The sequence below is a fragment of the Vipera ursinii genome, assembly GCF_947247035.1.
Source record: "Vipera ursinii genome assembly, chromosome: Z".
In the NCBI taxonomy this organism is placed as follows: Eukaryota; Metazoa; Chordata; class Lepidosauria; order Squamata; family Viperidae; genus Vipera; species Vipera ursinii.
Genome location: NC_139517.1, coordinates 106769741 through 106794115, shown reverse-complemented (window position 1 = coordinate 106794115; position 24375 = coordinate 106769741). Strand labels below are relative to the sequence as shown.

Here is a 24375-nt window from a genome sequence, read left to right as displayed (position 1 = left end):
GGGCCTAGACTTCAAGCTGGCTATGTGCTTAAGATTGGATTAGAACTGTCTCCTATTTTAAGCCTGGTGCATTAATCACTACATCAAACTGCCTCTCATTCAGCCAATTAACCTTAATAAATTATATGACATATACATGGAACACTTACTGATTGGTTAATCAAAATAAGGTGTTGCCCAAGAACACAAAATCAGTCAGCTTTTGATTAATGCCTTGAGCCGTGCAATTTAGCTAAAAAGTACAGTGTTCTAGTTGGTGAGAAGAAATCCTTTATGCTACTTTTTTATTTGAAGGTGGTCTTTAACCTGTTATCTACAAAGAAACTATGAACAAAATTGGCAGAACTATGGATTGTTACTTTCTCTGATTATAATGCAGCATAAAAATATCATCTGCAGGTTACTTAAGCAATTTTAGAAGATATAAAATAATACACTTTTAAAAAGGAGTTAAGCAAAAGTGCATTTCATTGCTTCTCTTCTCATGAACCTCTATACTAATTCTGTTGTTCAGGCTCAATTTAAAAATGAATTTCAATCTGTTAATAAACTCTGTTACTTAGCCTTCTATATGCCAGGGGTGCAATCATTTTAAACCTAAGGTGGATCTAATGGGAACTTTTAATGCCTTAGTATAATTTACAATAAAGACAAATAAAGTCGCCAACTACACCAAATTCAAGATTACTCTATTTACACATTTGCAACTTTGGTAATTATTGAATGGTTGATAGAATTGGATAACTAAAGATGTCTATTTCACGTTTAATCTTCCACCCTATAGATGACTAGTTCAGCTATTATTTTATCTTGTAGAGCAGCATTGAAAAAACATGTGCCCCTATTCTACGTGAGGTTTATGTTGTCTGATTAAAAATATAGGCCATTTGCTCTTTCACTACTAGTCTGAATTTCTCTTACAGCAGCTTTTAAAATTAAAAAGAGTTTTATTGCTTTTAACCATGATCTTTTATGATGGAAAGCAACCAAGAAAAACCAACTGATACATCAATATGACATTTCTATTTTGAAAAAAACTCTACTATTTCTGAGAAATGTGCTAGAATATATGCCTATATATTATGTAGGGAGGCCTAAAATTATATGCAAATAGAAGAAAAGGCTGACAATGCTTCAATTCGATCAATATGAAGCAAACAATCCTGATTAACAGAAAGAAAGTTGCTATTGGAAATATATGTTTTTTGTAGGAAAGGGTGATTATAGGATTATGCTCATATAATTTGAATCTGAAATAATTTTATATTTTATGGATCAATTAAGTAAAGATACATTTTCTCTTTTAAAAAATAATAATCCGTCCCTATAGTTTTAATATTTTTATTTTAAATTTAACTCGTTGGTCATAAAAAAGGCAGCCAGTGGGAAAGAAAATAGCATTTTTATGGCTGCTGAATCATTGCAAAGTCATCTGAAATCACCTGATGCCAGTAGATGGAATTAAATCAATTTACTAGAAGAAATCTTGGTTCTTCTGTTGCAGTATCAGTGTAGCATAATTCATTTTCATAATTAGAAGAAGCTCTTTTTGCGGCAATAAATACATCACATAGTTAGTAAAATCACTGCTCTGTGTCACATGGCTGGGAAGAAGTAAAGAAGTCAGCAACTTTCCTACTGTTGCCTGATTACCTATTCTTAGGGGTGCATTGAGTGATATTTTTTCCTTGAATTCTTTTTTGTTCCATAACCCTTGCCCTGATTCAGCTCACTTTCAAACTCAATTTTGTTGTTGTTGTTAGCTTATCCTCCCCAGATAGTCAATTTATCCCATTTTATTCAGGCTATGGAGAATTATGTCATTGGAGTTGGGATTTTACCTATATGTATGCTGTTAGAAATACAGAGAGGGTTCCAATTCTAATTACATAACCAATTACATTGGTTTGGAAAGAATAACAAGGAAAAGCATTTTTAATATAGTTTTTTGGAGGGGTTTTTTCAATCCCTCTTTGGTTATAGAAAACATGAATCTGCCTTATTTTTCCCCAGTAAACCAACTGTGACCCTTGTCAGTTCAGTATTTATAAAGTTATTTTGCTGAAGGACAAATAGACATTATCCTGAACTCCTTTACATTATTTCCAAAATTTTATTGGACTAGGAACAATAGAGGTTTATAACTAATCTTGCTCTGTTTTATAATAAACGTTTTTACTATGATATGGGAGTCTCAGTAATTTCACATGCATACCTGTGGTATGATAAAGTAAAAGTTAATCCTGGCTTTAACATTCATGTTATTAGGCAATCAATTGCACATGTATGGTATAAAAGAAGATTAGTTGATAAAGTGCCACTTTGGCTATCACGTCATGAAGCACTACATAGAAATGAGATAATTTTGGAATGTAAATGGATGACATATTGAGACTTATTGATAAGTGAAAAAGAGGGATTTAAGATAAAAACAAGAGAACAACTAGTAAGTGAAGAATTTGCTTGTGATTGGTTTAATTATTATAGAATTTTTGAAATAGTTAAACTTGATAAAAAGGTTTTGTTTTCACAGGAACTAAATCTGAATTGGATGTTAACTTATATTCTGAAGATGACAGTTTTTAAAGTATGTAAAATGCTATTATGAATACATTAAAGAATGCATGGTAAAATGGGCAAAAATTGTAGGTATAATATAAAGGTAAACGGTAAAGGTTCCCCCGCACATGCATGCTAGTTGTTTCCGACTCTAGGGGCCGGTGCTCATCTCCGTTTCAAAGCCGAAGAGCCAGCGCTTGTCAGAGGACGTTTCCGTGGTCATGTGGCTGGCATGACTAGATGCCAAAGGCACACGGAACGCTGTTACCTTCCCACCATAGTGGTCCCTATTTTTCTACTTGCATTTTTACATGCTTTCGAACTGCTAGGTTGGCAGAAGCTGGGACAAGTAACAGGCGCTCACTCTGTTACACGGCACTTGGGATTCGACCCGCCAAACTGCCAACCTTCTGATCAACAAGCTCAGCATCCTAACCCACTGAGCCACCGCGTCCCTACAGGTATAATATAATGCTAGATAAATGAGAATGAATAGATGAAGGGACTAAAATTTACATTAAATCAGGGCTTTTTTTGTCATAGAACGCTCAGAACGGAGTTCCGGCATCTTTTTTGGATGGAACCTAGTAGGGTATGCAAGGCAGGTTGTATGATATGTGTGAGTTCCGGCACCTTTTTCTTTTACAAAAAAAGCACTGCATTAAATTATAGTCTGAAAGAAAACTTTTATAAAATGATGTATCATTAGTATTTGACCCCAGATAGACTAGCAAAAATGTATGGGCTGCCCTTGAGGACCACTCGGAGGCTTCAGCTGGTGCAGAATGCAGCTGTGCAAGTTGTGATAGGGGTTTCTCAATACTCCCATGTAACACCTCTGCTCCATGAGCTGCATTGGCTTCCGGTTGCCCTCCGGGTGAGATTCAAGGTGCTGGTGATGACCTATAAAGCCCTAAATGACTTGGGTCCAGGATATTTGAGGGAACACCTGCTGCCGGAATCAAGCTCCCTTCGTCCTGTGCGCTCCCACAGGGAGGGTCTTCTCAGGGTACCGCCAGTAAAAGATTGCTGGCAGACAATACCCAGGGGGAGGGCCTTCTCTGTGGGTGCGCTGGCCCTTTGGAACCAGCTGCCTGTAGAGCTTAGGACTGCCCCTGACCTTCGCTCATTCCGCCAGGACCTGAAGACCTGGCTCTTCGAGCTTTCTGGCCTAGACTGAGAGTATTAACTGGAGTTTTAATTGTATTTTAATTGTAATTGGGGTTTTTAGTTCAAGGCTAGTGCAATCATTTCAATTGTTTTTATTTTTTGTAACTTGTATTGTTTTTTTAAAAAACCTTGTGAACCACCCTGAGTCCTACGGGAGAAGGGCGGTATATAAGTCTAATGAAATAAATTAAATAAATAAATAAATAAATAAATAAATAAATAAATAAATAAATAAATAAATAAAAAGTGCTGGAAATGTAGTCAAAATCCAAGTTATTTTATCATATGTGGTGGCCTTACAAATATGTGAAAACATACTGCATAAACAACAATGACAATGCAAAAAAATATTTAAGATACAAATATTAATGAAACCTGAAGCTTTTCTTTTAGGTATGATGGACAAGTGAATTGAAAAATAATTTGGGGTGCTATTTTTTCACATGGTGATGGCTGTAAGGATTATACTTGCCAAACACTGGAAAGAAAAAGAGATGCCGACTGTTGATGAATGGATTTTGAAATTGACTGAATTAGCAGAGATGGCGAAACTCACACCTTTCATTAGGGATAATGGACTAGACAACTTTATAAAAAACTCGAAACAGTTTGTGGACTTTTTACATGCTAAATATAATAACATATGGTTAACAGAGCGTTTGAAGATTAGTATAATGTTTAGCTCAATCCATTGACTGCTTTTTCCTCTTTTTTCTTTTACACACACACACACACACACACACAAACATTAAAAGTGGAGGAGAATTTATTGCTTTTTTCCTTTTCTTTCAGCTCTCAAGCAGAGTAAATCCTACATGTTAAGTGTTAAATTTAATTGACCACTTTTTCCTCCTTTTTTGTACACTATTTTTTTTCTTTTTGTGTTGTGGTTAAAGTTGAATGTATGTTTTTGTTTTATTACATTTTGTTTGTTTATTTTACTGTTCTGAATTTTATTCTCTATGATAAAACATTAAACTTACTATAAGTCATTTCACTTTAGGCTGAACTATTGAATTGATTATATGAATTGGTCTAACTACAACAAGTTATGTAACAGCCCTTGAACATACACTGTAATCACCTCCTACAAGCTGATTACATGACTGATTTGCTAAGATTGATGCAATAAAGCAAAATACTTGACATGGCTTTTTAGGTTTACCTGCTTATGAGCATGATCATAGGAATTGATGTGGTTGTCAAATTCATGGTGTTTATGGTACTGCTTGTCACATAATTCACAGTAAAAGTTGGCCTTCACATCTTCCAAAGCCCTTTCTGCTGCCTTCTCCTTTTCAGCAAAATCCTACAAGGGCAAAAGCAGATGAAATAATACTTGATTAGTATCAAAAAATGGTGTGTATAATTTCCTATTTATAAGGGACAGTGCTGTTATTACACAGAGAGAAATGATACAAACAAGCAGCAAGGGCAGAGAAACCTGTGGAATGTATGTTGTGTCCCAATCATCTTAATTATTTGGGTTTCTATGGACCTTGTTTGAAAAAGAGGCAGTACCCCTTTTTCTGCAGAGAATAAATAGTCTCTGCTAGCTTTCATCAGCAAAAAAAGCATTTAGATCATAAGGTGTGATGAACAGCTCATAATGAATGAATGATTCATTATTTACCATAATGATGTGGGAAAAATGCTCCATAGATAATCTAAAACAGTGCTTCTCAACCATATTGGCTGAGGAATATTAGATGTTGAATTCCACACAAAAATTGTCAAGGTTGAGTGAGATACATGATATTTTACTAGATATAAATCTATACATGAATATTAAAGAAATATTAACCTGGCTTAATTATTACTCCAGCCATATTAAAGATTGCAGATGACAATGCAAAACAACAGGAATAGAAAAAGAAGAACCATAATAACAGGATATTACTATACAAGGATCATGGTCCCAATCCTGTTAGCAGTTTGTACATTAAGGGCAGTAAAAGGAACAAGCATATATACGATTGAAATCAGTTAATCATCTTAGAAGTGTTGATAGCTATGTTAGGCTTTTCTAAGCATTTTACGTATCATTGCATCTCAAGTGATTGAATTTCTCTTTTAAATCTAAAAGACTAGTATAGAATTCAACAAGCACAATAATATAAGTTTAAATTTGTGGCTATGTAATACCCAAAATCTGCCATGATTAAAGCAGTAATCTTGTATACAGTATTTTCACTCAGGGATCCTTTTACATGATAGATATTTGAGCCATGCACAATAATTTTTAACATGTTGTACAAATGGAAAAACTGCTAGATCAATTAACTCAAACTTAGTTTGATTTTTTTTATTCCAAAACAGCTGGAATACTATTTGAATAGCATCACAGTGACAAAATCACCAGCAGTCAATTGCAAAAAGCAGCTGATATCTTTATCTACAATGATATCTTTAATATAACCAAACACTATCAAACCACAACATCTGCCTATCCCAGCTCCTTGGGAAGGGCTCAGTAGGTGGACAAAATGAAAATCTAGACTAATCATCTGGCTGACTCTGTGACCATCCGTAAACATATGTCACCCATCTGTCTCCCATTAATGATTGCAATTTTTAATAATGAGAGCTAGTTTGATGTAGTGGTTAAAGTTATGATGCTAAAACCCAGGAGCTTGTGAGATTTAATTCTTTGTTCCCTTGGTCAAAAAGCAACCTGTGTGATTTTGGGTCAGTCACTCTTTCTCAACCTTAGGAAGGAAACAATGGCAAGCCACTTCTGAATTCCTGTCAAAAATGTTGCCAGGAATCAAAACTGACAAAAAGCACCACACAAATACAAAATATTTAAATAATGTTAAAGAACATAATTTGGCAAGAATCTTACTGCTACTTAGAGCTTCTATTTGAGCAATGTGTGTCCTTTACAATCACAATTATAAAAGTAGATATTCATGTTTTCAGTGGTTTTAAGCCTGTAATATGAATTCCAGGATGTAATGTCATATGGCAATTCCATTACTGCAGAATTACTTTGATTCTATCTGAGGCAACGCTAATGGTTACTTTTTGATTAGTGAAACAGCTTAGAGAGGTTGCCAGACTTATTTTAGGACACATTTTTACATAGGCACTGATTTCTAAAACCACTTTCTAGATGCAATATTACATTTTTTATTTCATTTATCTTTTTTCATTCCATTTTTATTGTACCATTTATTTAATAGCCCGTCTTGAACACACACACAATAAGTAAAATATATTCCACTTAAAACAGTATTTTGTGGCTGTATTTCTTGGCATCAGTCTGTCCTTATTCTTCCCTTCCCCCATTCCTACCTCAAGGGAGTGGCTGTTAAAGTATTATTAATGTGGGTAGGTGGGGTTGCCATTTGCCAGATATCAGTATTATTGTCCCCAAATTCTTGACTGGTTGGTTGGATGCAGCTTGTGATGAATGTGCAGGCAATATAAGACTTCATAAGGTCCCATGAAGTGCACAGCTTCCCATTTTGCATATTTTTACTGCTGAGGTAAATTGTAGAATAATTGGGTTCTAATAGTATAATCAAAAGAATAACCCTGGAGTCTAAACCAGAAAAATTTGAAGTGTCTAAAGCACTGAAAAATCAATGAAATATTGTACCATAACTTCTATTCAGTTATTATTAGTCCTGTGTGAAGGTAAATGTCATGGTTTCGATAGATAAAACCCATCAAAAGAACTTCGAGGCAAAATTCTTTCTTAAAGAACATTTATTTGGGATACATAGTATTGGCACTACATAGTTGGACCCCAAAACTAAATCCCCTTCCCCCCAGATAAAAATTAACAAAGTACAATTCCCACCCCCAATAAACTGTAATGAATTTAATTTAATTTAATTTAATAACATTTATATACCGCCCTTCTCCCTGAGGACTCAGGGCGGTTCACAGGGCAGAATAAAATAGCCAATACAAACATTAAAAGGTGATTAAACAATTGCCCTAATTAAAAACAATAGAAGTACAGTTCTAAAAAACCCCGAGATAAAATTAAAAAACCAAAAATAAAACAACCCCACCGATCCCCATCAGGCTAGGCCAGCTTGTACAAACAAAAATGTCTTGAGATCGCGACGAAAGGAGCGAAGATCGGGCGCCATCCGGAGCTCTACCGGTAGCTGATTCCACAGCTCCGGAGCGCCCACAGAGAAGGATCTCCCCCTGGGGGCCACCAATCGACATTCTCTGATCGGTGGCACCCTGAGGAGGCCCTCTCTGTGGGAACGCACAGGGCGCAGGGAGCTTGATGCCGGCAGCAGATGTTCCCTGAGGTACTCCGGCCCCATGCCATGGAGGGCTTTAAACACCGTTACCAGTACCTTGAATCTCACCCGGAAGACAACTGGCAACCAATGCAGCTCACGGAGCAGAGGTGTAACGCGGGAGTATCGGGAGACTCCCAACACCACTCTCGCGGCTGCATTCTGTACCAGTTGGAGCTTCCGGGTGGTCCTCAAGGGCAGCCCCATGTAGAGAGCGTTGCAGTAGTCCAGACGAGAGGACACGAGCGCATGAGTGACCGTGCACAAATCATCCCGGCTAAGATAGGGCCGCAACTGGCGCACCAGGCAAACCTGGGCGAAGGCCCCCCTAGTCACAGCTCCTATGTGGTCTTCTAAGGTGAGCCGTGAATCTAGGAGGACTCCCAGTCCCCAATTAACTTAAAGTGCAGGCTTTCTCTTCAGCCCACTAAAATGTTGCTCCCCCCATGTGGCTACATTCCCAGTGGTTGCTGGCCTCCCTGCTATGACTGTTGCACCCCCAGTGGATGCTGACCTCCCAGTGGCTGCTGTGGTATCTCCAATTGCTGCAAGTCCCCCAGCGGTTGCTGCACATTCAGGAGCTGTTGCCAACCCCACTGCTGCTGCACTCCCAATGGCTGCTGACCTCTTGATGGTGGCAGTGGCATCCCCAGTTGCTGCATGCCTCCCAGCAGTCCCCCCAGCAGTTGCTGCAGATTCAGAAGGTGGTGCCAGCCTTACTGTTGCTGCGCTCCCACCTGTAGCTGGTCTCCCAATGATGGCTGCGGCATCCCTAGTTGGTGCAGGCCTCCCAGCAGTTGTTGCACATTCAGGGGCTGGTACCAGCCCCACTGCTGTGGTGTTCCCACCTGAGACTGACCTCCCAGTGGCAGTGGATGTGGCATCCCCAATTGTTTCAGGGGCTCCAACAGTTGTGGCGCTCTCAACAGATCGCACAGCTGTTCAATTACATTATGGTGAACACTCACATCTGAGTGTTCCCCCTATGTAGGCTTTGGGCTTGGGTGGTGCCGACGGTCAGGGTTTTCACAGTACCTGTAGCGATCCTGGCTTTTAGAGGAGTGACAATGTCTCAGGCCACCGTATTTAGAGTGGCAGCTGAGACTGTCCCTTATTGCAGGGCTAGAGGTTAGTACTGGTGGCTTCGAAGACAGGGAAGCCACTTGTGCTCCATAGGCAGTGATGGGGCTTCTTTTAGGTAGGGACAAGCATCTGCTCTGCCGATAATTGTAATCATTTGCATGGGAAGAGTGAGAGGATTGCTCCCCACTCTTCATCTCTAGCCCCTCGAACCTCTCCACCAACTTCTCCACTGATTGGTTAAGGGCCATGGACAGATACTTCCATTCTCTGGAATCCTCAGTAGCTGTCGATTTCCTGATTCTCCAGTGGCCTGGGGAACACAATTCTTGAGAGGTTCCCTCTTGCAAATCTACTTCGGTCACCTTCAAAAAACTTGCTTTTGGCAGGATCATCTTGAGGGGACTGGAGTCTCCACCGAGCGGGGTCCACTCCAATGACCAAATCAGCTCCCACATTTTGGGTCTTGCCCCCAGCTGTAAGTCCTGAGAAGAGTCCTTCTCCACCGGTGCACTGGCTTGTGCTCCCTCCACTGAGGTGGCCGTCATGGCTGGTGTGCTGGATCCAGACACTTCATCCTTCTCCATGTTGAGATCTTCCCTGAGTCTTTGTCAGTCTATCCCTTCACTTAGGGACAGTGATTAGAGCTCAGGACCCCAAGGTGGTTAAGGTAGAAATGTCAGTTTTTGGGTTAATGTCATGGTTCTGATAGATGAAACCCAATAAAAGAACTTCGAGGTAAAATACTTCCTTAACGAACATTTATTCAGGATACAAAGTATCGGTACTACATAGTTGAACCCCAAAACTAAATTCCCTTCCCCCAGATACAAAGTAACAAAGTACAATTCCCACCCCCAATAAACTGTCATGAATCACATTCCCCAATTAACTTAAAGTGTGGGCTTTCTCCTCAGCCCACTAAAATGTTATCAGCTTGTCCTTGGTTTCCCACAGCAGCGTTGTTATTATGGCTAGCTGAGCTTACATCCCAACCCCCCCTCCCGCTGCACCTGATTTCTAAAAGCAAGAAAGCTGCATTTTCATCAGTTGCCAGAGCAGGAACATCCAATGTTAGCAGTGTTGACAATAAGACTTGTTCAATCTGGCCCTGACATCTATGTTAGGGCAGTCTGAATCTACTTGGTTACTAGATTACCTAGAGTATGGAATAAAACTACATCTGAATATGGTTAGGATTTAAGACTTTCTCTGCAAATAGAATGGTATGGGAGAACCACTATAGATCCATCATCACCTAGAGCTCCATCACTCTTTTTTATCTTTGTCCAGATGTTAGGTGTTATAACAATATCTGAATGAGGCTGTACAAATGGGTGCAAAATGAAGCATCAGTTTATGTATGAATAAGAGCATAACAAGCATACAAATTTCTTAGAAATAATGCAATATATTCTTTGCCCTTAAGGATATGTGCTAAAAATCATAACCTTTTAGACTAGGAAGAAACGTGGTAAGTAAATCAATTTAGTTCAATCATCTTTTTATACAGTTATTTATCTTTTAATATTTTAATAAAGTTTCATAGAAAGGCTTTTAGAATTTTCTCCACATTCAGCATAACTATACTGTACCTCTGGATGGTTTCTGATGGATTCATACTTTCATACATTATTCATAATGATGATGATGACAGTGCTTTTTTTGTAAAAAAAAAAGGTGCTGGAAGTCACACATGTCATACAACCTGCCTTGCCTACCCTACAAGATTCCATCCAAAAAAGGTGCCGGAACTCCGTTCTGAGCGTTCTATGACAAAAAAAGCCCTGGATGATGATGATGATGATGATGATGATGATGATGATGATGATGATGATGATGATGATGATGATGGAATGGACCTTGGAGGTCTTCTAGTCCACTCAGTCAGAAAACCCTATACCATTTCAGACAAATGGCTGTCCAGTCTCTTCTTCAAAACTTCCAGTGCTGGAGCATTCATAACTTCTGGACGCAGGTTGTTCCACTGATTAATTGTTCTAACTATCAGGAAATTTCTGTTTAGTTCTAGGTTGCTTCTCTCTTTGGTTAGTTTCCATCCACTGCTTCTTGTCTTGTCTTCAGGTGCTTTGGAGAATAGCTTGACTCTCTCTTCTTTGTGGCAACCCCTGAGATATTGGAACACTGTTATCCTGTCACCCCTTGTCCTTCTCTTCATTAAACTAGACTTACCCAATTCCAGCAACTGTTCTTTATATGTTTTAGCCTCCAGTCCCCCAATCATCTTTGTTGCTCTTCTTTGTACTCTTTCTAGAGTCTCAACATCTTTTTTACATCATGGTGATCAAAACTGGATGCAGTATTCCAGGTGTGACCTTACCAAGGCATTGTAAAGTGGTATTAGTACTTCATGTGATCTTGATTCTATCCCTCTGTTAATACAGCCTAGCACTGTGTTGGCTTTTTTTTTGGCAGCTGCAGCACACTGCTGGCTCATATTTAAGTGATTGTCCAGTAGGACTCGGAGATCCCTCTCACAGTTACTATTATTGAATCAGGTACCACCTATATTATATCTGTGCATTAAAATAAATTCAGATTCTGAAAATGTAAACAATTACTGAAATGTCCTGTTTCAAAAGCAGAACTAATTGACTCTACTGGAGCAATAATTTTCTGCATCCATAAAATCTTCCTTTTCCTTCTTCCTGGTGATACATAATTTGGAAATTTCTGCAATCCAGAAATAGTACACATATACATAATATATTGATGGGCTCTTATTGAATCTAGTCTTATAATGTATTTGATGATATTTGTATATCAGTGATTGCATGACTTCTGTAGATGCCATACACAAAATAAATAACAAACTTCTGTTAAACTGATTCTGAATGTGAAAAATCTGCAGCAGAACTTGTCGAATGTTAGCATCAAGAGACAAAAAGCCAAGAATATCCTGAGACTGATCAAACACAGGTACCACAACTGGAACAATCAGATAATGATGATACACCTGGCACCCAGTTAGTAGAACAAAGAGCAGAGCAGAGATATTATATGAGGTTGCTTGACAAGCAAGGGAGTAAATCGCTTGATTGAAGACAGCTGGCTGCAGACTGATTTAAGAGACAGCCCTGACTCATGTTCCTTTGTTGAAATTAGCCATCTGATCTCTGGCTCTTGTGTGATGTTTGTTTGGACTTTGCTTGTGAAATTCTGACCACTGGTCTGGCTGATAATTCTGACTTTGGGCTGGATTTTCACTATTCTTCTGCATGATCCTGTTAAAAACAACCTTTTGGGTAGTCTCCTTTCAGGGACTCTGTTTTGGCTTGTGTTCCTTGTCTGCTGCTATTAGCTGACCGTGAATTAACTGCTAATTATCATAGCAATTGTATGGATGCATATGCATTTAAAACCAGAATATTTTTTCCTATCATATTAATTCACTTTGTACCATTCTTTCATTTAATTTCTGATGCAGTGTTCCTGTAACCTACTTTAGTATTTGTAACACAGACAAAAAATGTCATTATATACTGCTAATTGGGAAAGGAATAGGGTCAGCTTTCTGAGATTTCCATATACTGTAATTGTTCCCTCCAGTAGTTTACTTATTTATACTGTTTTTATATGACTTCCTATTAAAAGAAATCTCAAAGCAATGTCCTTTATCTTCTAATATATTTTATGATTTTGCTTTCCCTTTCTAGCCTTGTAAAGCTCTGGAGCCATATATCACATGTATTGGAAACAAAATTCCACAGAAACCCATTGACTTGATTTCTCAGTAAGTATCCGAGGGATTCTCTAGCAAGCCATTTAACTTTGGGTATCTTGAGCTTTTAATATTTCATGTTAAAAATGCAAATGACTACAATGCATTTGATTGCACATTAATGACTGTTAACCCCATAATTTAAATGCCTGTTTATTTAATGAAATAATTAATTTTTCTTTTGTTTTTAAGTTATCCTGATTTACATTAAAAACATGATTGAACCTGCCGATTGCTGTTTTAAAGCCTGCACTTGATCTTTTTGATACCATCAATCTTTGCTATATAATTACAATGCATAAATTGAAATATGGATGTATATCATTAATGAAGTATAGACACATGCTGCATTAGAGGTTCCTCATATGCCAGATCCATGGAAGAATGGGTCAAAAAGGAAAGTTTTATCATACTGACATTAAACTGATCTTTTCACTTTTATTTATGTTGATAAATGGTCAGATAAGTTTATTCTATTCCATTGAAGACAAAATTCTAATTCTATGAGGATTAAACAGAACATACTTTGTAATGAATAAGTTAAACTGGAATATTTCATTCCAAAAAACCTTCTTCTTCAATAACTTATTTTTTATTGAAATTATTGCACAACTTGCTTTCTATACAGATGGTTTAAAATAGCAACTAATTAACTCCTATGTGCATTTTAAGATAATCAACATCCACCTCTATTGCCTGATTATTTAATTATGCTTGTTTTGTCATGGGAAAAAAAGCTATATTTTCAAGTTTGTTTATTGATCTGACATGGTGATTACATAAGTATACAGTTCCTAGAAGTCTGAAATGGTTCCCCTTGCTTTGTTATTCAACAAGAACACTGTACGGTCTCCATATTTCTAGCAGATTTAAATTCTAGGAATCTTAATATTTTGCACTATATTGGAAATCATTAATGGCATGCTCATGTTCTCTTAAACGATATCATTTGATCTTCGATCCCATGACAATGAAGAATGCATAGTCCATATTTACTTCAGTATATCCAGCTATTTAAAAGAAATCTCAAAGCAATATCTTTTCTCTCCTAATGCATCTTAGTATTTTGCTGAGTAATTCTGGAATGTCTCCAGTGCTGTAATACCAGACCACAGAAAAATATGAGGTGAGAAATTTCAAATTTATAAAGATTCCACTGATACCACCTAAAATACAATCTATTTTATATTCTTTATGTGCTGTTCATTATAATGTATTTTACTAAAGACAAATTCCTGGCTACATGGCTTACATATTATTTCAGAAAATTATAGGATTTAGTAGACCTCCCTGTTAATGAAAACTGACATTTTGCATAAGTTATAAATAAGACAACCAGATTAACAGATAATATATTTAGCTTAAAGATAAATGCTATTGTAAATGTTGATGAATTGTCATAAGCACATATATTCTTGCTTGAACGGGCACTTGCTTTCTATATCCTTTCTTATTTTATGTCCTTATAGTGATAACATCATTAATGACTTCTGACATGGTATTATTTGATATAAACATAATAAATATAATATGACATCTCAAATGTGGCTGCAATACATAATCAGAAATCATGTATGGACATTTGTGAGGGATTTTTAAGAAATTGCACAGCCATCAAAATATGCTGAACCTGCAAAAAATAATGTACTGATTCAAATTGTAAATGCACTATTATATTTGAATACTAACTGAACTTTTAAGTTTAATACAAACATTTTTTCATATAAGTCTTTATTCATCCTAAATGGGATCATTTAGATCACTGTCTTCATGCCTCACTAAATTAAAGCATAATTGGTTATTGTAAACTGCTCATACCTACTTAAAGTAAGCAGCCGTATGCATTTTTAAAATTAAATAAATAAATAACTTCCACTTTTTGCTTAAATATTATCAGTAAAATGAAGTAATAGTGTCCACTGTGGAACCTTCTCTAATATTCGACTGTAATTTATCTTCATTTAACTTAAATCTACCACATTGTGTTATATCAAACAATAAAGAACAGGCTTTAGTTTTTTCTATATATTTTAATTTCCTGGAGGGAGTTCTTGAGCTTGATTATAATAGACTCTTTTAATTTATTATCAGTTCCTTTAATTTGCATGCTAGTTAATCTTAAATCATTTAATTTAAAACATTACATCCCTTTCTTTCTTCTTCAATGAGTTTGGTTATTACAGGTAGTCCTTGAATGTAAAATGATTAGGACAGCAGCTTCCCTAGGAAACTAACTGATTCATGTGTAGTATAAATGTATGACCAGGATAATCAAGTCAATAAGGGAATAACATTTTTAAGTCCTTGTGATCATAGAGACAAAATATATAAAGAATGAGATAGTTTATCTCATGCATGACCCAATTTTTGCAGGCCAGGTTTGTGGCTCAAGATTGGACAGTGTTAATGGCTAATTAGGGTAAGGATGTTCTGTGAACATAGTCAAAAGATATGGATTTAAATATAGTGAAATTCTGATTCAATAGTGTATAAGCTATTTTCCTAAATAACGCCTGAAATACTGTATATACTAACTGCGCAGAAATTAATTATTTATTATATACTTTGAGTGTATAGTACTTACTGTACAATTGAATAATAAGATTTGATTGTCCTTATAGTTATCTAAGGCTGACTTTCTCATAAAATATGGACAATATTTAGAAATAGATTAACACAAAGCATTAATTAGACTTTATAAATATAAGGATCTAGTTGGAGATCCAAGCATACTCACTTTTCTCAACTGATGTTTAATATTATAATATAGTTATATTATTTTAAATGTCAAACCAGAGGCACATCTATGCATGTAATACTGCACATAATACTTCGCAGTCCCTAATCACAACAGCAGAAAGGTTTATGGTTTAATTTTGTGCTACCTCATGATTAATAATTCCAATATCTTCTCATTTCTTTTTCAGGCTACCTTTATCAATGAACCTTTGATTTAAAATATCCTCTCATTTCTTGAGTTATATCAGCAACAATTTCCAAGTATCAGTTTGCTTTGTATTAAGCTATTGCATTAGTTGAGATTGATTAGCAGTTTTAAAAAAGACTAAAATTAAGGCACTTCATATTAAAAAAGACTAATAGAATTTAAAGATAAATAGCTCAGTGAAAATTCATTGACTTTGAATTATTTATTACTGAATTGTTATATCCCTCCACTGAGGATTTCTTCATTTCACTGAACCAATTCATTTTGAACTAGATACTTTTAATTCTTTAAGATAATTAAAGTAATAACTTCTATTGGTCACTCTTTTGTACATAAATGACTTAGCTATGCCTGTATTGTGAAAGTACTTATAGGTTTGAATAACAACTCAACTTTATATTTTCAGCAAGATGTGAAAATATCTTTACACATATTTTCTTTTCCTGGAAAGCCTTAGGAGAATTTTCGATACAATCTGAAATTATTGCAAAATAGGAGCTCACTTAGAAGCCTAAAGCTACTTGTCCTGTTTTTAGTAGCCTTTTGCTCATTTCTAAAAAAAAAACCTCCTCTGCAAATAACTTAGACCTCTGTACCTTTTTAAGAAGTTTACTGGAAGACAAAGAAGTTGTGGAGAGAAGATATGGTGGTAATAAAATAGAGAAAAGGGTATTTCAGAAATAAAATAACAGAATAACAGAGTTGGAAAGAATCTTCGAGTTCTTCTAGTCCAACTCCCTACTCAAGCAGGGCCAGCAACCCATGGCTCTGGAGCCGCATACTGCTCTTTCAGCCTTTTGCTACGGCTCCCAGTCCTCCTCCACCATTTGCACAGAGAGAGAGAGAGAGAGAGAGAGAGAGAGAGAGAGAGAGAGAGAGAGAGAGAGAGAGAGAGAGAGAGAGAGAGAGAGAACACTTCCTCTCTCTCTCTCTCTCTCTCTCTCTCTCTCTCTCTCTCTCACTCTCTCACTCTCTCTCCTCTCTCTCTCTCTCTCTCTCTCTCTCTCTCTCTCTCTCTCTCCTTCTTCTTCTTCCAGCAACTCAGCCAAATAAGAATGTCGGCAGTGTGTCAGCTTGTCGGAGAAGAGCATGGGGCTGGCTGGCCCGGTGAGGAGAAGATCGGAGAGGGGGAGAGAGAGAGGGAGAGACAGAGAGAGAGAGAGACCTGGCTGGATTCTCATCCCAACCCCCAAACTCATGTGTGGGTGGATTTCTTTTTGGGGGGTGAAATCAAAGGGATCCCAGATTCCAGACAGGAAGAGCCTTTTGGGAGGGAAGGGAAGGAGGCATGTGAGCTCACCCAGCCTGGGACACAACAGACACCCCCAGGCCAAATGCAGGGAAACTCCAAAGCCCTCCGATCCTTCCCAAAATGAAACAAAGGCAATTGATTGGTGGACAATGGGCAGACAGAGGTCCAAGGGGAAAAAAGGGATTTCACCTAGGCTATTTTCATGCGAAAATTCCAGAACCGGCTCTGCTACTTCTGTGCCTCTGTGGGTTTAATCTCAGTCCAGTTCTGCTCTGGGAGAAACAAAGTCCCAGCAGTTTCTTTCGCTCTTGAAACTGACCGGATGGTGGGCAGAGGCTGGGACAGCAGCCTCACTCCTGGGTGACCCCAGGAGCCCCAGACATGGAAACTCAGGGCGGAGCAAAGCCCCTGAGTGGCAAGAGGGGTTCTGGGATGACCACTGCCCCTCCACCTCCCCTTCCTGGGGGTCACATCAATAAAAATGCCACAATTGATGAGGGTGCAAGCTGAAGGCTGCAAGGACAAACTTTGCAGAATGCTGGAAGAAAGAATGCTATGCCTTCCATAATACTGTGTTGATTCACATATATCTTTTTTAAAATAATAACAATAAAAATATGAAAGAAAGAAAGAAAGAAAAATAAAGAAAAAAAGAAAAGAAAAAGAAAAGCTTGATTGGTTCAAGCCAAGGCTTATCTTTCTCCTAATTTTCTCCTGTGTTTCAATCACTTTTCAAAAAGTTTTATTTGGAGAAAGACAATTTCTCCTTTTCACTTTCCCTTTTTCGCCTTTGTGACCCACAATATACTGTACACAAATAAGCAAAATCCAGCAGAAGATTGAAGGGGGAAACATGCAAAGTGTGACAGACATTTTTAAGGAAAGGGCAAAGGACCCCAATGAGGGGCAGCCATTTGCTCCCCATCACTGCCAGAATCCCCTGAAGGAAGAGCTTCTCCCCACAACTGAAGACTAACAAACCCCAAATCCCTCTTTCAGAGCAGGGTGGACAGAAGAGATTTTGGGGGATCTCAAGGGGGTCTTTGGGGGGATTTAGTGGGAGATTTCCCCCCCCCAGATCACTCTCTGCCTGCAGCCGGCCAGCCTCCTTCCCAGCCTCAGGAACTGGCCATTCCTGACAAAGGAGGTGGGGAGGGGTCCCACTATCTGATTGCAGCTTCTGCCCAGGATGGCGGGGAAAGGGGGACACAACTTGCCACACCCAACTTAGTGCCAGACAACTTGCTCCAGGATATGTTTCTTATGACCCAAATTTTAGTTTTAATGTTTTTGGGTGTTTTTGGACTCCCTCCCCCAAATCAAGAACCTTCCCAGGTGTGAAGAGGGAAGTGATTTGGATGCAGGTGAAGCTGAATCTATTGCTAAAAAGGGGGTTCCAAGGGGGGCTTTCTCCCAGACCCCCAAAATTGGCTGAATGAAATTTCTCAGCCTTTGAATCAGTTTCTTCTCAAGGTAGAGGAAAGAGAGAGAGAGAGAGAGAGAGAGAGAGAAGGGAGGGAGGGAGAGAGAGGGGGGAAGAGAGAGAGAGAGAATATGAATATATGTGGTTGTCTTTACTAGAATTTTAGTAAAGAACATTTAATTTTAATTAAATTTTAATTAAGAGATGTGGTATGGGGATAATTTTATTATGAGTATTTTATTTGAAAGTAACCTTTGACCCAAAGTATTTTTTTGGAGTTCAAAATGTTTTTGTTGCATGCAGAAATAAAAATTTGTTTTCTTTGTAGCAGTTCATTGATTTAATAAATGCAACACACTATAGTTTTTTATACATAGTATAAAGGTAAAAAATGATATATGCAGTGTTATCTTCATTTTAGATGTCAAAAGTGTTTTGTGGCTCCCAGTGTTTTCTTTTCTGTGGGAAATGGGTGCAAATGGCTCTTTGAGTGTTTAAGGTTGCCGACTCCTGCCCTATACCATATCAGTGTTCACAACTTCTGGTTCTGATTAATTGTTCCCACTGTTAGGAAATTTCTTCTTAGTTCTAGATTGATTCTCTCCTTGATTAATTTCCATCCATTGCTTCTTTTTTTTTAGGTGCTTTCAAGAATAGGTTGATTCCCTCTTTTTTGTGGTAGCTTCTTAGATATTGGAACAATGCTATCATATCACCCCCACTTCTTTTCATTAAACTAGACAAAGCCAGTTCTTGCAACCATTCTTCATATGTTTTAGCCTCCAGTCTCTAATTACTTTTGTTTCTCTTCTCTGCACTCTTTCTAGAGTCTCAATAACTTTTTGATATCATGGTGACCAAAACTGTATGCAATACTCCAAGTGTGGTCTTACCAAGGCATTATAAAGTGGGTATTAAACTTTATCCGTCCCTTATTCAGAACAATCCCTCACTGGCTCCCAATAGATTATTTCCATGTTGCTTTTAATAACAAAAAAACCTTGCCTGCTCTCCTGAGGGGGCAGAACCATATCCATATTCCCCATCTATCCCCTCATCCAAATTGTTGATAAAGATGTAGAAGAACACTGGGCCCAGAACAGAGCCCTGGGGCACCTCACTACACACTTCCCTCCATGTAGATGCAGTTCCATTGAGGATCACACACTGAGTATGGCCAGTCAGCCAACTATGAATCCATCTGGTGGTGATGCTGTCTAACCCACATTTTTCTATGTTATCAAGTAGTAGGTTGTGGTCTACTTTATCAAATGCCTTACTGACATCCAAGTAAATGATATCCACAGCATTCCTCTGGTCCACTAATTTTGTCACCTTGTCAAAGAATGCAATAAGATTTTTCTGGCATGATCTGTTTTTGACAAACCCATGTTGGCTTTTGGCAATGATTTTGTTTGTCTCTAGGTGTTCACTGATTCATTGCTTGATTACCTTTTCCAAGATCTTCCCAGGTATCGAGGTTAGGCTGATAGGTCTGGAGTTTTCTGGATCCATTTTCCCCCTTTTTAAAGATGGGAACTACTTCAGCTCTTTTCTAGCCTCTGGTAGTTCCCCAGTGCTCTAGGATCTTTGAAAGATATAGTTCAGTGGTTCTGAGATCACATCTGCCAGTTCCTTCAGAACCTTGGGGTGTAGTCCATTTGGTCCTGGTGATTTGAACTCATCTAGGGTGGATACGTGCTCACTTACCATTTTCTTGCCTATCTTAACTTGTGTTTCTAATCTGTTTGTTACGGTACTGTTTTTGGTAGGTTGGGTTGTTTTTTCCCTTTGTGTAAATATGATTGCAAAAAAATATGAGTTGAGTAGTTCTGCTTTCTCCCTGTTGCTTGTCACCTTCTTGCCACTTTCTTCCACTAATGGACCAATCATTTCCTTAACTTTTTTTCTTGTTTTTTATATATTGAAAGAAACTTTTTTCTTGTTATTTTTGACTTTTGTTGCAAGCCTTAGTTCATTTTGAGCCTCAGCTTTCCTCACTTCATCTTTGCAGGCTTGGGCTATTTGCTGATATTCTGTCTTAGTTATGTGCCCCCTCTTTCCATTTTTTATACTTGTCCTTTTTTGTCTTTCAATTTATCAGAGCTTTATGCAGCCATGCTGGTTTCTTTTGACAGCTGTTAGTTTTCTTCTTCGTTGGTATTGTTGGCTGTCATTATGTTTATATCATTCATCCCTCACATCCTTGTTGCATCCAATGTGCTGCTTGAGTTTGGATCTCACAGAATAATTCAGATTGAAGTCCATAGATGGATCATCCAAATGAATGGAAATGGAGGCAGTTTTAAATTATACTAAATGTAATTCCTTGTGAATGAATTAAGATAACCTGAAGTCCTATGGAGAGTTGACATGTGAGTTCTCTATAAGGAGTCATTATTACACAAAATATCTTTTCAGTGAGCAGTTTCTTTCCAAATATGAAATACCATTCGCTTATTAATATATTGCAATACATTTTTCACACCATCCAGTCTTAATTGCCAGTGATTCACAATTTCCACTGCTGCAGAAGACCAACTTATGTTCATCTATATTGGACAGAGAGTGACAGGAGTAAGGAAACATAAGTAAAATTTTGTTAATATGGCACAGTTTAGCTAATTAATTAAACTAACTCAAGTTTTTTCATGCTCTAGTATCATTATCAGGAAAATTATTTGCTAATCACTACTGAGTAGGAAAATATGTGATATACTTGCTTTTAATTTCTATCACAACAGGATGGGCTATTTAAATATGAAATCATTTTGAATTAAATTTATTATAGTACATCCCCCTTGTAAATTTGGATTCCTAAGACAAGTATAATTATATGAATTATAGTTTTTTGAATTTTGACTTATTTTAGGTTTAAAGCAAAACAATAATCTGATTGCTAAAAAGAAAAGTTACAACTACACATATAATATTTTAATATTATAGAATTTTCATTATAACAGAATTTTGAATGCTTTGTGTTAATATATAGGTAAACATTTGGACTACTAGGTATAATAACACCATCTTAGTTTCAAATCAACTGCAGTTCACCAATATATGTATAAGAATAACTGTGCATATTTTAAGATAACACAAAGGTCTTTGTTTATCAGATGAAGTTGCTGTAAAGAAGACAAAGGGGACGAGAAAAAAGATAAAGCTTGTGGTGTATCAGACATATATTAATATAATTGGGATACTTTTTCTAAAAAAAATAACACTAAGTTATTTCTTTTATTTTGAAAAATTTATGTTGCTTTCAAAGAAAGTATGCAAATACATGTTCATTTGGAGCTTATTGATTTATGGCAAAGAAATGAATTTATCAAAAAAATAGATTGAACATTATTTATCTAAAAGTCATTAATGATGATAATGAATATAAAACAGCCATTTTGTCTGCTTCTCAGTGTTCTGTTGAATGTATAAACAGAAATTCTCATGCATTAAAATCACACAGGCTTCTATACAAAAATAGCATGACAAGATTTGCTAGAACTACTGCACATATTTTATGAAGAGAGTTTAAAAAGCAGCTACAAGCATATTAGATTTATACCCCCATCTGTGAGTTCATTCTAAAACTTCTGCTATCTAAATGCATAAGCACAGATTTCATATTCCATAGCACCTTATGAAGCTGTGGAATTTTATGCTGTGTCATGTTCCTAGGAATATTAAGCAATACCATAACCTTTCAATAGCTCTATAAACAATGCCAAACTGGCATTCAAGTAAATCATGTTACATGGAGAAAGCTGAATAAAAAATTCCCTTTCCTAATCCAAAACCATCTGCATAACAACTGTGTGGAAAGTTTTTCTTTTCTTTTGAAAAAGATCCAAATTGGATGCACCCGATGCTATTATGGCCTATTTTATTCAAAGTGGACTATTTTAAGACCTGCAGTTTACAGTTGTAAACAAGTGGCAGAGCTTATTTTAGATTATCTACACGTGAACAACAGCTTGGAATCTAAGTAACAAAAATCAGTGCAGGGCTAAATAAACCCTATTGTTCAATTTAGTTAAACTCTTAGACATTGTAACTAAAGAATTAAATTCTCAGTGGGATTGTAACAAAGCATAACATTGTGGATCAGTCTTCTTTCTGATGTCAAAGCAGTTACTGTGATCACAACATGAATTGCTCTCGGTCATTTTACCCACTATTAAGTTTTATTGATAGAATAGTCTTGCTGATGGGAAATGTCTGAAAGTGAAAGTCCACAATAAAGAAATGCACCAAAGCTTATCTTTAAGTAGCTATTGGAATGGCTGTCAGGAGCAAGTAACTAGGAACAGGAATTGAATTCAAAGCACTAAAAGTTTATTACATACTTCTTATACACCAGAATCTGATTACTAATGGTCAAGTCAAATTGGCGCTAGACAAAGCCCACAAAATTCACAGGAGACTGAACTTAGGTGTTTTGTGGCTGAATAAGGATTCCAAACTTATGACATATTTGACCCCACCTTCAGGCTCTGCCTAATTATGTCCTACACTAGACCAATGCTACTTACACGTCATTGGTTTTCAGTGTGACACAAATTGGTTTAATCTTCTCTGAACAGTGCTCCAAAGTATGAATGCACCATCAATGAACTGTATCTGCTATCATTAAATGAGTTTATATAATTTATGAATCAAATTTATAAACACAATTTTCAAATTTGCCACTTTATAAATTGTCAGTTAGTATGTATAGTAATTATGAAATTGTTTAGATTTTTATGCCTGATGTTGTCATAGATTTGTTTGTACTACTATTACTGAAAAGGATTTTTTTTAATTTTATAAAACTATTCTTCTTAAATTATTATAAAAAATAGGGACACCACCTAATGGATGACAGATTTCATGCTTCCTTTCCTGGTTCAAAAAATAGTCCTGTGTTAATAATGATATTAATGATGTTAATAATGACTACCAGGGGCTTGCGTAATTCAATGAAGCTATGAGCTATGCCGTGCAGGGCCACCCAAGACGGACAGGTCATAGCAGAGAGTTCTGACAAAACGTGATCCACTGGAGAAGGAAATGGCAACCCACTCCAGTATCTTTGCCATGAAAACCCTATGGACAGTACCAAAAGGCAAAACGATATGACGCTGGAAGATGAGCCCCTCAGGTCGGAAGGCGTCCAATATGCTACTGGGGAAGAGCAGAGGGCTAGTACTAGTAGCGCCAGAAAGAATGAAGCGACTGGGCCAAAGCCGAAAGGACGCTCAGCTGTGGATGTGTCTGGTGGTGAAAGGAAAGTCCGATGCTGTAAAGATTTTTTCTCCATAGGAACCTGGAATGTAAGATCCATGAATCAAGGAAAGCTGGACGTGGTCAAACAAGAGATGACAAGACTGAACATTGACATCTTAGGTATCAGCGAACTAAAATGGACAGGAATGGGTGAATTTAATTCAGATGACCATCAGGTATACTACTGTGGGCAAGAATCCTTCAGAAGAAATGGAGTAGCCTTCATAGTCAATAAAAGAGTAGGAAAAGCAATACTGGGATACAATCCTCAAAATGACAGAATGATCTCAGTTCGAATCCAAGGCAAACCATTCAATATCACAGTAGTCCAAGTCTATGCCCCAACCACCAGTGCTGAAGAGGATGAAATTGACCAGTTCTATGAAGCACTACAGCACCTTATAGAACTAACACCAAAAAATGATGTTCTTATCATCATGGGGGATTGGAATGCTAAAGTAGGAAGCCAAAAGATAACTGGAATAACAGGCAAGTTTGGCCTTGGAGTGCAAAATGAAGCAGGGCACAGGCTGATAGAATTCTGTCAAGAGAATACGATGGTCATAGCAAACACTCTTTTCCAACAACCCAAGAGACGGCTCTACACATGGACATCACCAGATGGTCAACACAGAAATCAGATTGACTATATGCTCTGCAGCCAAAGATGGA

General features: G+C 37.3%; 1 protein-coding gene across 1 annotated transcript in view; it reads right to left on the bottom strand.

The window, feature by feature from the left end:
- ZNF804B (zinc finger protein 804B) overlaps positions 1-24375 on the bottom strand; it is a gene marked incomplete at both ends in the record, with an annotated part of 199892 nt that overhangs the window by 30306 nt on the left and 145211 nt on the right. The window contains one exon of the mRNA XM_083376835.1: positions 4895-5038. Within this exon, the coding sequence (XP_083232961.1) occupies positions 4895-5038 (144 nt within the window). The remainder of the gene's footprint in view (positions 1-4894; positions 5039-24375) is intronic.